Consider the following 13,738-nt stretch of genomic DNA (forward strand, 5'->3'; position numbering starts at 1 on the left):
GGCATCAATAATTGGCTGTGGCTCCACTACTTTGAAAATCAATAGGTGAATTTTGATTAGCTTTTGTAGGCTCTGAATATTAATCCCAGTCACCCACTGTGCAAAGTTTAAGAACCCTGCCATTAACAGACAGTGTAAGAATGGCTGCAGTTTACATTCTGGCAGTTAAATTTTTATTTTTCTCCACCCACTGATGTCCTGATGTTTCCCGGGTATGTATTTGGCTGCTGTTGGCTGTGGCCACTTTTTCTAACCCTAACACACAATTGTCAATGGTCAATGACCAAGTTTGTGAGATTTGTGGTCTTTGGCATGAATAATTTTCATTGAAATGAAACACATCTGATTCGCTGTTTGTAGCCCCACCACTTTTCTAAATATTTAACCCCAGTCACCCAATGATCAACTGTACCAGGTTTGAGGCTTGTGCCATTAACAGTGCAAAAATGGCAGCAATTAAATATTTGCCTTGAAAATCAATAGGTGAATTGTGATTGGTTTTTGTAGGCTCCACCCACTTTTCTGAATATTAATCCCAGTCACCCAGTGACCAACTGTGCAAAGTTTTAGAACCCCACAATTAATAGTGTAAGAATGGCTGCAGTTTACATTTTCCCAGTGAAATTTGTGTTTGTCTCCGCCCACTGAAGACTCGGCATTGCCCAGGTATGTATTTGGCTGGTGCTAGCTCCGCCCACTTTTTCTAACCCAAACACACAATTACTTAATGACCAAGTTTGTGAGCTTTGAGGTCTTTGGCATCAATAATTTGCATTGAAATAAAATAAATCGGATTGGCTGTGGCTCCACCCCTTTTCTGAATTTTAACCCCAATCACCCAATGGCCAACTGTACCAGGTACAGGTGATTAACAGTGCAAGAGGCTTGTGCCATTAACAGTGCAAGAATGGCATCAATTAAATATTCCCCTTAAAGATTAATAGGTGGATTTTGATTGGCTTTTGTAGGCTCCACCCACTTTTCTGAATATTAATCTCAGTCACCCAGTGACCAACTGTGCAAAGTTTGAGAACCCTATCATTAATAGTGTAAGAATTGCTGCAGTTTACATTTTCTCAGTGAAATTTGTATTTGTCTCCGCCTACTGATGACCCAGCATTGCCCGATTATGTATTTGGCTGGTGTTGGCTGCGCCCACTTTTCCTTACCCTAACACACAATTACTCAATGACCAAGTTTGTGAGCTTTGCGGTCTTTGGCATCAATAACCTGCATTAAAATGAAACAAATCAGATTGGCTGTTTGGGGCTCCACCCCCTTATATAAATTTAAACCCCAGTCACGCAATGATCAACTGTACCAGGTTTGAGGCTTGTGCCATTAACATTGCAAGAATGGCAGCAATGAAATATTCCCCTGAAAAATCAATAGGTAATTTTTGATTGTTTTTTGTATGCTCCACCCACTTTTCTGAATATTAACCCCAGTCACCCAGTAGCCAACTATGCAAAGTTTGAGAGCCCTACCATTAACAGTGTAAGAATGGCTGCTGTTTACATTTTCCCAGTAAAATTTGTATTTGTCTCCGCCCACTTATGACCCGGCGTTGCCCACTTATGTATTTGGCTGGTGTTGGCTGTGCCCACTTTCCTAACCCTAACACACAATTAATCAATTACTCAATGACCAAGTTTGTGAGCTTTGCGGTGTTTGGCAACAATAATTTGCATTGGAATGAAACAAATCTGATTGGCTATTTGTGGCTCCACCCCCTTTCTGAAATTGAATCCCAGTCACCCAATGATCAACTATACCAGGTTTGAGGCTTGTGCCATTAACAGTGCAAGAATGGCAGAAATGTAAATATTCCCCTTGAAAATCATTAGCTGAATTTTGATTGGCTTTTATAGGCTCCAACCACTTTTCTGAATAATAACCCTAGTCACCCAACGACCAACTGTGCAAAGTTTGAGAACCCTACCATTAACAGTGTAAGAAAAACAAAAGTTTGCTTTCTTAAAATAGAAAGAATTTGCAATAATTCAGGTTGGAGTGAGCTTGAGATGTCTCCCAGTGCATCACTGCTGTAAATATGCTAATTAACCATTGTTACCCTTAGAAGCTAAACACACCTCCAGAACTGCTGGAATGCAATGCTGTGTCAGCTTGTTAAATTGTACAGAGCCATAATAATCTAACATGCATACAGACTGTTTTTAATTGTTTGATCCTTATCAGTGCATAGCATAGATTAATTTGGCTCTATGCAGTAGGGCTTGTACACCGAGAGGTACAGACTAACCAGCAAGCTCATGGTGACCCAGAACTCATTGGAGTGTGTAAGGGACTACAATGGTCCTAAAAGCCCTCTTACTAAAATGTTAAGAAAAACAAACGTTTGCTCTCTTAAAACAGAAAGAATTTGCGATAATTCAGGTTGGAGTGAGCTTGAGATGTCTCCCAGTGCATCACTGCTGGATATATGCAAATTAACCATTCTACCCTTTGAAGCTAAACACACCTCCAGTGTAACAGTGTATGGCTGCAGTTTACATTTTCCAGTGAAATTTGTATTTGTCTCTTTTTGGTTATGGGAATAAAAAGTATCCTATACTTTATTCCAGGTAATGTACAATGTGTGTGCCAAATTTCATTCAAATCCGTTCAGCCGTTTTTGCGTGATTGAGTAACAAACATCCAAACATCCAAACATCCGAACTTTCCCATTTATTATATTAGTAGGATATATATATATATATATATATATATATATATATACATATACATATATATATATATATATATATATATATGTGTATGTATATATATATATATATATATATATATATATATATAGGGTGGGGTTTTATGGATTGTACTGTACCAGGGTACAGAGGGATTTGCCCTTGTGCTATTACTTTCAGTGGTCCTCAATTAACCCTGCTGTAAGAATAACCTTTATTAACGTTCTCTAGAAGATTAAGTCAATAAACAAAACTTGATTTCCAGAGCCCTTGAGTTTTTCTAGTATAAATACCATAAAGAGACCATACACAATACATGGCAAACCTTTCTCCTAATTGATGACTTTCAATTGATTTTGAAGAGAATTCAATAAATGCCTGATCGCCCATAGTGGAAATTTTATTTGATTTATCTTCAAAAACGATTAAATCATGTATGAGCTCCTTAAAGAACCACTATCGTGCAAACTTTGAGACCACCCCCCCCCCCCCCCCCCCCCCCCCGTCCGTATCTACAGTTTATGTACACATGTATTTTAAATGTTAAAATCTTTCACAGTAGTGGTCCTTTAAGTCAGAGTTCCCCAACCCTGTCCTCAAGTACCACCAACAGTTCATGTTTTGCAGGAAGCCACAAACATTCACAGGTGAGGTAATTAGAGTCTCAGCAGAGCTGATTAACAACCTCTGTGGATTTCCACAAAACATGCGCTGTTGGTGGGCCTTGAGGAAAGGGTTGGGGAACACTGCTTTAACTGACCCAGCAAATCAGGACTGGATTAAAAAATGTCTGTCTCTCGGTTATGAGTCCGTAACAAGAAAATATATATTTTTTAATAGGTCCTGGATTTATTCATTAAAAAAAAATGTGAATGCTGAATTCAACGATAGTTGAACCCTTTATTATACAAAGTTCCCAGCAACCATGAGTGTTTGTCTCTTTGATATCCCCATTGAAGATGCTTGATCCCAAGGTCATGTATATTCTGGGATGCAGAATGGTAACAGAAACCTCTTCAGATGTGTTAATCTTCCATAATGTAAACATGAACCTGTGTGCTTGTGTACAGGGATGAAGGTGGCCCTGACAAGATAGAAGATCCTAATGCTGTGAAGCCGGAAGGCTGGCTGGATGGGGAGTCCCACTTCATACCTGACCCTGATGCTCATAAACCCAGTGACTGGTAAGAAATCAAACTGCTGAATGTGTTTATTGCAGGAGAGAGCAAAGCACTATAAACCATTCTACCCAGTCATGATCCATATTGCTGAAATCTGATTGCTTGATATGGATTACTACACTTGCAACATAGGACCGAAACAGGTAAAAATGGTGTTGGAGGTGCAGCCATAGGCAGTAATGTTAAATGTTATGATTTGCGGCTATAAAAGGTCCAGTATTCGCCCCAGGTTCTTTTAGCCGAGTTCTCCACCCGGCTAGTTTTTTTTGAGCACCCAGCTGTTATCAGCTCACCTCTTCCTATGCTGCTGCAAAATTTCTGGGGAGAACACTGAGGTCATTTATAGGAGAATAGGGTAGGGCTGTGTGTGTGTGGGGGGGGGGGGGGTAAAGTTTGTTAGGCGCTCACCAAGGGAATTTTAGGGTGAGGCAGCATAATTAGGGGTCCTAAGAGTTAGGTGGTGGGGAATCCTTAGTATTAAGCACCACCTGGGGGGATCCTTAATGTTAGGCACCACCTGGGGGGGGGATCCTTAGTGTTAGGAATCTCTGGGGGGGGGGGGGGGTTATGATTAGGCAGTGCCGGGGGGGTTCGTTAGTGTTAGGCATTGAAAAAGAGTGCTCTTTGTGAGAGTAGGGATAGGTTATAGTAAAATATTGGTAAAGATTACCAATATTTTACTATCGGAATTACGTAGTAGCATATCTGTAATTTTACCTATATTGTACTCCGGCCTTTGATAAGGAGTTACCCAAGCATTTACAGAGCTACGTATTAGGGAAGGGTTAGGGTTAACTCTCACTTACCTTCCAGGATGAAACAAAACCACTTTTAGGTAATCGCTGCCACTTACATCAGCGGACGTGGTTAGCCAGCAGCAGAGTGGTTGCTGCTTTGGGAACATTGCAAGCCTGCGGTTTCCAAAACAAGCTGACCTCTGGCTCCTTCACTCTGCAGTGCTTCATTCAGCTATGCTGATTTTACAGCCTGGGACTGCTGAGCTATACAGCTGTCATATCATCAGTGAGCACTGGCCAAGCCATAGCAGATTAACTGTGGGTGTATACTTTACCTATGAATAATTGAATGCATGCTAAAGTAATTTAAAGTAAATTATAATTCTGTATTTCTATTTTCTATGAATAGTCACAGTGTGTTCCTAGGTTATATACTCACTGAGGGCTCAGTCACACAAGAGGCGTTTTCGGCCTTTCATTCAAGCACAGGCAATTTTATAATCGCCCCCAAAACTCTTGTGCAATGAATGTCTATGATAAGGTTCATATCAGCGTGGTTCGTGCGCTGTGCGTTCAGCAAAGCGGTGCCTGGACCATTTTTGGGGCGATTTGCTATAATGGAACAATCGATTTGTGGGGCCATTGCGCTCCCGTTTTAAAGAATAAATACATTGTATTTATTATTTTTTGGATCAGAGTTCACTTCCTGACTTGCGTCAGGTAGTGAATTAAAGAAACGCTTGGGAAAAGCGCTTAGAAAAGAGCCTTTCACAAAAACGTAATGCCCACCCAAGCGCCGGGAATCGAAAAACAAAATTGTGGGGGGAAAAACAGCGCTAATGTGAGCGGAACGCAATGTGAACGGGCCCTGATAGGCAGCTCAGACATGGATAGCTATGAGCCTATATAGCCTGCAGGAAACCCTTTATACTTCTGTTTCTTTCAAATGAAGAGAGTTCAAAAGACGGTTCGGAAGGACAACTCCATAACTATTTATTTTTGTCAAAGAAAGTTTGTAAATGCTTTTCTCATATTCTGTCCTGAAGAGGACCAATACAAAAAATCCAGGTAGCCATATTTGCCTTATGCATCTAGGCTGGTGGTGAAAGAAACAATCTAGAAAATTGCACACATTTCAGATTTATCAGGAGCTCCTCTGTGATCTGTGATAGGGATTTGGCATGGGAAGGCAGATATTTTTCCCTTTATGCTGCATATGAGATGTGGTGCACTGAAGGCGTGGTAGTGCTGTGAGCACCAGTTTAATGGGACCAAACCTTGTTGTTGTCAGGAATGATGAAATGGATGGAGAATGGGAAGCTCCCATGGTTTCTAATCCCAAGTGTAATACTGCCCCTGGGTGTGGAGAATGGAAGCCTCCTCTTATAGACAACCCGGATTACAAGGGAAAATGGAAACCTCCTATGATTGAAAACCCCAATTACCAGGTAATGATCCGTCCGTTTAAAAAAAGAGTTAATTGTAACTTATTATTAAGGAAGGTTAATGAGATGCAAATGGTTTCAAGTTGATACACGATTATGTAAATTCTGTCTGTGAATGTATGCAGGATATACAAACATTTTTAACTTACAATAAAGTGAATTTACGCTTAAAATTCTTAAAGGAATCATCAGGCAAATTACATGAAAGCTGATTTACTTACCTGGGGCTTTCTCCTGCCACTTACACCTGACATGTCCCACGCTGCTGCTCCACCCTCCGCCCCCGGCCCGGGGTCCTCTACTGCGCCTGCACGAGCGCCGATGTCAGTCAAGGCCACGTTGTCCGCAGCTTAGTGCGCAGGTGCAGAACTACTGCACCTGCGCAGTACGCTGCATACAACGTGGGCTAGATTGACAGCGGCATTTCACGCAGGCACAGTAAGGACGACCTCGATGTCGTCGTCTGCACCCTGCGGGGACCCTGGGCCGGCGGCTGCGAACTGAGCTGCCAGTGTGTGACATGTCAGCTGCAGGGGGCTGGAGAAAGCCCCAGGTGAGTAAATTGGCTTTCATGTCATTTGCCTGATGACTCCTTTAAGGAGAAAGACAACTGAAGACAATAAAAGCAAGACGTTTTGAATCAGGATGATACCATCTATTGGGTAACGTAAAAGAATAAGAGTAAGAAAGCTTTTGGCTGTATGGCCTTCGTCGGGCTTCAATTCTGTTCGCTCACAAGATGATGGTGCAGACGTCTATATACGGTACATGCAGACAATAAAACAGTCTGTTTAAGCTTTGAGAAATATAATGAGTCTTTGGTAGCTTCTTAGCTTTTTGTACTGAAGATGCTCCATGTGTACAATAGGAAGGTAAAACAGTAATAAACAAAAGAACAATATGGTTTTCATTTAAGATCGCTCATAACCACAGGTGTCACCGTTAATAAAGCGACAATCCAGTGTCTTGTGGGTAACAACTGAGGAAGGAATTGAGTCCTCAAGTGCCTAGGTACAGTAGGTCACCCTCTGGCCCAGCCACAGAGGGGCCATTGTGGAGAGGAGAGGTGGGGTGCCCATGTGTTGTTCCAAAGGCCGTGGATAGGGGCATCCAGTCTTCTGGGCCTGTGATCATCTAGGCTTATAGACTCATACAAAATTAGCATAATTCTGTATGAACTCGGAATGATTTGCATCTTATTGACCAGCCCATTATCATCTAGCTTTTAAAGGAGATCTGTAATGAGAGGTATATGGAGGCTGCCATGTTTATTTCCTTTTAAGCAATACGTTGCCTGGCAACCCTGCTGATCCCCTGCCTCTAATACTATTAGCCATATCCCCTGAACAAGCATGCAGCAGATCAGGTGTTTCAGACTTTAAAGTCAGATCTGACAAGACTAGCTGCATGCTTGTTTCTGGTGTTATTCAGATACTACTGCAGAGAAATAGACCAGCAGGGCTGCCAGGCAACTGGTATTGATTAAAAGGAAATAAATATGGCAGCCTCCGTATACCTCTTACTTCAGTTCCCCTTTAACCTCTTGAGGACTGCAGGGCTAAACCCCCCTAGTGACCAGGCCATTTTGAGTAAAATTGGCCACTGCAGCTTTAAGGCCAAGCTGCAGGGCCGCACAACACAGCACACAAGTGATCACCCCCGCCCCTTTTCTCCCCACCAACAGAGCTCTCTGTTGGTGGGGTCTGATCGCTCCCCCCATGTTTATTTTTTTCATTGTAAATATTATTGTTCCTGTTTTTTTTTAAAAAACAGACAAAAAGTAGGGATAATAAAAATTGCACCCTGCAGGAAGAAAACACAGAGACAACAGGAGCCCAAATGGTGCAGTATGTCACAGTACCAGAAGCATGTAAAATATGCGAATGTATTATACTCACAAAGGTGGGTTGCAGAAGGGCAACCGACCACTAGAAGCAGGTGGAGATGTATAACCCCGACTCCACTCGGGTGGCCAGACAGAGCTGGTGATGGTCGCACTCTTGATAAAAAGCAAACCTCAAATGACCTAAACTGGTCAAAGAGGGTTGATCCCCCTCCAAAAGGAGGGTGAAGGCACAAGGTAAAGGGGGAAGAGGCGCCCAGAGCAGATAAAATACGTTAAAAACAAATAAAATGAAAAAAGTGAGGTGGCTTACCTCAATGAAGACAAATTCACGTATTAATAGAATTTTATTGCACTGGCAACGCGTTTCGTGGGTGTATACCCACTTCCTCAGGCCAAATAGCAGTGCCTACAATCATCAGACAAGGCGCTTAATGCCACAGCACTAACAGCATATCAAAAACATAACTCTACCTTTAACAAATAGTACAGACAACATTGTATAATGAGAATCAAAAAATAAATAACAGCATTCAAACAAATTTATGCATATAGAATTTGATGGCAACTATCAGTGCCAGAGCAGTTACATGTAACTGCTCTGGCACTGATAGTTGCCTCTGATAGTTGAAATCAAATTCTATATGCATAAATTTGTTTGAATGCTGTTATTTATTTATTTTTTGATTCTCATTATACATTATACTTTTTTCATTTTATTTGTTTTTAACGTATTTTTTCTGCTCTGGGCGCCTCTTCCCCCTTTACCTTTTTAAAAAACAAACTGTTTCTTTAAACCCTCTCCCTCCCTCCCTCCCCACAGCCAGCCAATTACAGCAATCGGCTGTCATAGGCTTCTGCCTATGAGAGCCGATCGCTCTCTTGTCCCCCAGGGGGACAGCCGTGTCACACGGCTGTCCCTAGTGCAGCGCTGCTGCTGATCGCAGCGCTGCACAGTCTAAATAGACGGCGATCACGCCGTCTAACAATCTCCCGAGCGGCAATAGCCGCTCGGAGACTGAAGGCGGGGCGGAACTCCGCCCCCCAAGCAGGAGATGCGCACGCAGCCTGCGCGCGATCTCCTGCAAAACAGAGCCCCAGGACTTTACGCCAATTGGCGTTAAGCGGTCCTGGGGCTGCCGCCGCGGCCACGCCCATCGGCGTGACGTGGTCGGCAAAAGGTTAATATTTTTTCTTTGGAAACAAATACAAGTTTTTCCTGACAGCATTGTCCTTGCTTGCAGGTATTGTTACATTGTTTAATAACAATGGTGATGTAATAGCTCTAACAAAGTAATTCATAAATTCTGATCAATTGGACATAATCCCGGGTGGTGACAAATATGTCGAATAGAAAAATACATAGACTGCCATTAATGACCCTGCAAATTCCCAAATATTTAGTATGTATTATTCTTCCTAACTGCTATGTCTACTTCTTAGCAGCCCGGTTGTCTCATGTATGTCATGGACTTCCCAAACAGTGCCATACAAGGACTTTATACAGTATGCTGCAACTCACTCTCCATGCGGACAGCTTGGGGGTGTATTGTATAGTGCTCTCCCCTTGCCGAACTAGTGTCCCAGGTCCAAATCTCAGGACACTACCTGCATGGAGAATGTATGTTCTTCAATGTTCTTGTGGTTTTGGCCTGGGTGGTTCCTGCTGCATTTTAAAAACACACAAACGTCTCTGTTTTGGCCTTGGTGCTTTTTTTAATATCTTCTTCTGCAGGGCATCTGGAAACCACGTAAAATCCCTAACCCACATTACTTTGAAGATCTCAATCCATTTAAAATGACAGCCTTCAGTGCTGTGGGGTTAGAATTGTGGTCAATGACTCCTGACATCTACTTTGATAACTTCATCATCTGTTCTGACAAAGAGGTGGCCGATCGCTGGGCATCTGATAGCTGGGGATTAAAGAAACTGGTGGCCAGTGCTAATGAGGTACGTGCAAGAATGCATTTTGTTTTGTGATCCTTGTCCAAGTAAGAACAGCATTTCAGTAACAGAGCACATGCATATTTAAAAACCTGAACAAAGAATATAAACTTCAAGCTATAAGAAATGAATGGAAGGTAACAGATCTACATGTGTTTTACCATTCCTCCTTCACTTCACTAATGATATGTTCATATACAGGTATGATATGTACAACATAGTTGGTGTGTTTGGCTAATCTGGAAAATTGGCAAAGTGCAATGGCTGTAGCCACTAGAAAAATGCCTGGAAGAAAGGTCATTGTGCCCCCTCTATTCTGTTTATGTAATACTATTGGGCCTAAGCCCGTTAATATAACGGGCTATAGGACTCCCTCACAATCCCCCTCCTTTCCTGCCCCTGTGTAGTGTTGTCCGGATCATGAACGATTCGGATCTTTGATCCGAATCTCTTTTGTGAGTCGAATCATCCGGATCATCAAAATGAACGATTCGGTTCACAAAGGGGGTGGAGCCAGGAGCGGCACGCCCCCCCCCCCTCTCAGCGGCAGAGGGGGTCCTGGAAGCAAAGCAGAGATGGATCACTCATTTGGAGGGGAGCCAGCCTTGCACAGGGACAGGTAGATGAGAGAGGGGACATCGGTGCCACTGTCAGATATGTGTAGAGCACACATGCTGGCTGTAATGTGGTGCTCATTTTAGGCTGTCTGTTCCTGCATAGTGAACAAGTGGGAAAGTTTTGGCTCAGCACAGCTCAGTAACTTTGCAGACAGCGTGCTGGGCTAGAATGACAGGGCAGGCACTGTGATTGCAGTTCAGTATGATCCTCCTGCACTCTGCTCTAACCAGCTGCTCTTGACTTCTCCCTAAACTTATGATGAGTGTTGGAGGTGAGAAAATGACACATTGGGGTATGCTTTCTTTCACTGTGAGACGTTTGCATTTAAAGTATAAAGATGAACATATAGGTTTAAAGAGACTCTGAAGCGAGAATAAATCTCGCTTCAGAGCTCATAGTTAGCAGGGGCATGTGTGCCCCTGCTAAAACGCTGCTATCCCGCAGCTAAACGGGGGTCCCTTCACCCCCAAACCCACCGCCGCAAAACTTGGTCGTAGATTTAGTCGTAAAATTTTATCTTCCTGGAGGCAGGGCTAACGGCTGCAGCCCTGCCTCTAGTCGCGTCTATCAGACGCGCATCACCGCCTCTCCCCCGCCCCTCTCAGTGAAGGAAGACTGAGAGGGGCGGGGGAGAGGCGGAGGTACGCGTCTGATAGACGCGCATGAGGCAGGGCTGCGGCGGTTAGCCCTGCCCCAATGCGGAAGCGCTCCCCGGCTGCACGGAGGGGATTTGGGGGTGAAGGGACCCCCGTTAAGCCGCGGGATAGCGGCGTTTTAGCAGGGGCACACATGCCCCTGCTATCTATGAGCTCTGAAGCAAGATTTTCTCGCTTCAGACTCTCTTTAAAGCATATGATTGTAATGTGTGCAAAAAAACCCAAACATTTCTGCTCTCTGCTCTCCCCTCTTCATCCACCTCCTCCCTTCTCTGTTCACTCCCTGCCCTTCTCTGTCCACCATCTCCCCTTCTCTGTCCAGGGGCAAACACAGGATTTTTAAGGGGGGGATTCCTAAAAGGTCCAGAAGCACTTATGTCCTCGAGTGCTTCCGAATACAGGTGGCTCCATACTGCCCATGCACAAAAGTGCGCTGGCGTATTACGGAGCTGCCTATCTTTGGAAGTACTCAAGGACACGAGTGTTTCTGAGGGCTTCTGGTAGCAGCAAATTTGAACGGGGTACAGCGCTGGAACAACTCCTTGAGAGAGGAACGGGAGATAGACTTAGTTTGGACAATTCAGTGGAATATGTCACATGTCACATAGCGCAAGCGATACCCATATGATGCAGGGATATATGCATCTGCGGAAGATGGCGGCGCTATATAAATACTAAATACTAATATTTTGCCTCACCAGAATTGCACTTTTAATTTAGCTTTCCTGTATGACAAGAAGACACAGCCAGTACTAGGGGAAGAGGGAAACAAAGGTGTATGAAGGAGGCTGGTGCTCACCAAGAGTGCTTCTGAGCGTTTTGCAAAAAAACAGTGATTTGAAAAGCGCTTGGCTAATATTACCCTATGACAGTGTTCTCACAGCAGCGTTGTGACTTTTTGAAAATCGCACGTATACTGCATGTAGCATGTTTTTGAGCGATTCATTCAAAAATCGCTCTGAAAATCGCTTCACAAAATCACACTCAAAAAATGGCTAGCGATTGCTATTGTCATTTTGACGTTGCACTAGCCCAGAGAGAGGAGTGGAGAAATTGAGAATTGCCTGAGATGGAGCAGAGAACTTATCTGTATTGCAGTCCCACATCAGACAGGTTACTTGCCTGTAATCCGACTTCTGTCCCTGCCAGTCTCCCACACAAGTCAGAAAGAAGCCCTCCTGGAGTCTAGGGACTGTCAAAAACTTTTCAACTTGTTTAACACCTTATCCACACATGCAGTCATTATAACAATGGGAAGAGACCAGACAGATGTTTGCCCACGGACCCTGAGTCCAGGCAAGCTCTGCATCATGCTGTGCATATTTACCAGCTTGCCTGCCCTCTAATTGCATCATGTCTGACACTTCTGTGCTGTGGAGAGTCCAGGACTCCAGAATCAACATTCTCTCACTGCAGGCTGCATTTTCTTGTGGGGGAAGCTCGGCTGACTCTCTCATTCTATTAGCTGGAGGGAGGCACCAGAAGTAAGGGAGGGAGAATGAGGCTGTTTATATTATGCGGGCTTCCCTGGCTGAATACACAGCTCAGTGCAGGAGGGGGGGGGGGTGTTCCAGACACCCGGAATAGCCCCCTCCGTTCGCCAGTGCTGTCTGTCCACCCCCCTCCCCTTCTCTGTCCACTGCAGGGAAAGTCCTGTCCTGCTAGTCATTTCACCCCCGAATGCTGTCCTAGTAAAATGATGTGAGATTCGGATCGAAGATCCAGATCTTTTCAGTGATCCGATTCGAATCATCCGAATCATTGAAAAGATCCGGACTTCCCATCTCTACCCCTGTGACCGCCGCTGCATGTCAGCACGCCCGCCTACGCACCCACACACGCCCTTGCACGGTGCCCGCACATGCCCGCCCCCTGGCCCCGTCCTTCTCCTTGCCGACCGTGTGCCGCGCATGCACGGTGCACAAAGGCACGGACGCACAGGAGGAGAACGCAGCGACAGAGGGGATTTATTGTATAGGATGTCTTATTGTCCTCCCCGTTATGAATCTCCCCCTAGGTCTGCTACTGTATGGTCTCTGCCTCCGATAGTAAACATAGATTAATAGATTCTTCCTGCATTAGGGGTAAACATTAGATATTGCATTGTGAGTAGTCTGTAGTGCTATGTAGTTAGGAAATTTTAGTTCTGAGTTAGCTTAGCATGTGACAACCAGTTCTTACAGTTGGATGTTTATAATCCCTTTCATTTCCACCAATTGCCTCTGCTTGTTTACTGTAAATATGAAGTGTTTTGCTGTTTTCTTTGTAAAGCAATAGTATGTTGTGGTGGGTTGAGGACCGGGACAAAGCTCTCCAGCACTAGAGGGGGAGATTCCAAAGCAGCCCCCCCCCCAAGCTAGAAGGCTAGGTGTACCTCTAGTATTAGGTGTCCCTCTCCCCAGTTTAGATAGATGTACCCCCAGTGTTAGGCAGCCCCCAACATGCAGTCACAAGCGATGTAAAAGTGATTCTCACCTCTCCTCTCTATGATCTTCAGTCATGTCACAGGCTCACAGCATCTCCTCTTGTCTCCCTCTAGTGGCACACGTGATGAGTGACACCACTAGAGGGGATAGAGAGGTGATGCTGTGAGCCTATGACATGACTG

General features: G+C 44.2%; 1 protein-coding gene across 1 annotated transcript in view; it reads left to right on the top strand.

Moving 5' to 3' along the window:
- CLGN (calmegin) overlaps positions 1 to 13,738 on the top strand; it is a 122,646-nt gene that overhangs the window by 90,220 nt on the left and 18,688 nt on the right. Inside the window, exons 9-11 of the mRNA XM_068279599.1 lie at positions 3,776 to 3,889; positions 5,915 to 6,071; positions 9,647 to 9,862. Of these exons, the coding sequence (XP_068135700.1) occupies positions 3,776 to 3,889; positions 5,915 to 6,071; positions 9,647 to 9,862 (487 nt within the window). The remainder of the gene's footprint in view (positions 1 to 3,775; positions 3,890 to 5,914; positions 6,072 to 9,646; positions 9,863 to 13,738) is intronic.

The sequence above is a fragment of the Hyperolius riggenbachi genome, chromosome 1, assembly GCF_040937935.1.
Source record: "Hyperolius riggenbachi isolate aHypRig1 chromosome 1, aHypRig1.pri, whole genome shotgun sequence".
Classification (NCBI taxonomy): Eukaryota; Metazoa; Chordata; class Amphibia; order Anura; family Hyperoliidae; genus Hyperolius; species Hyperolius riggenbachi.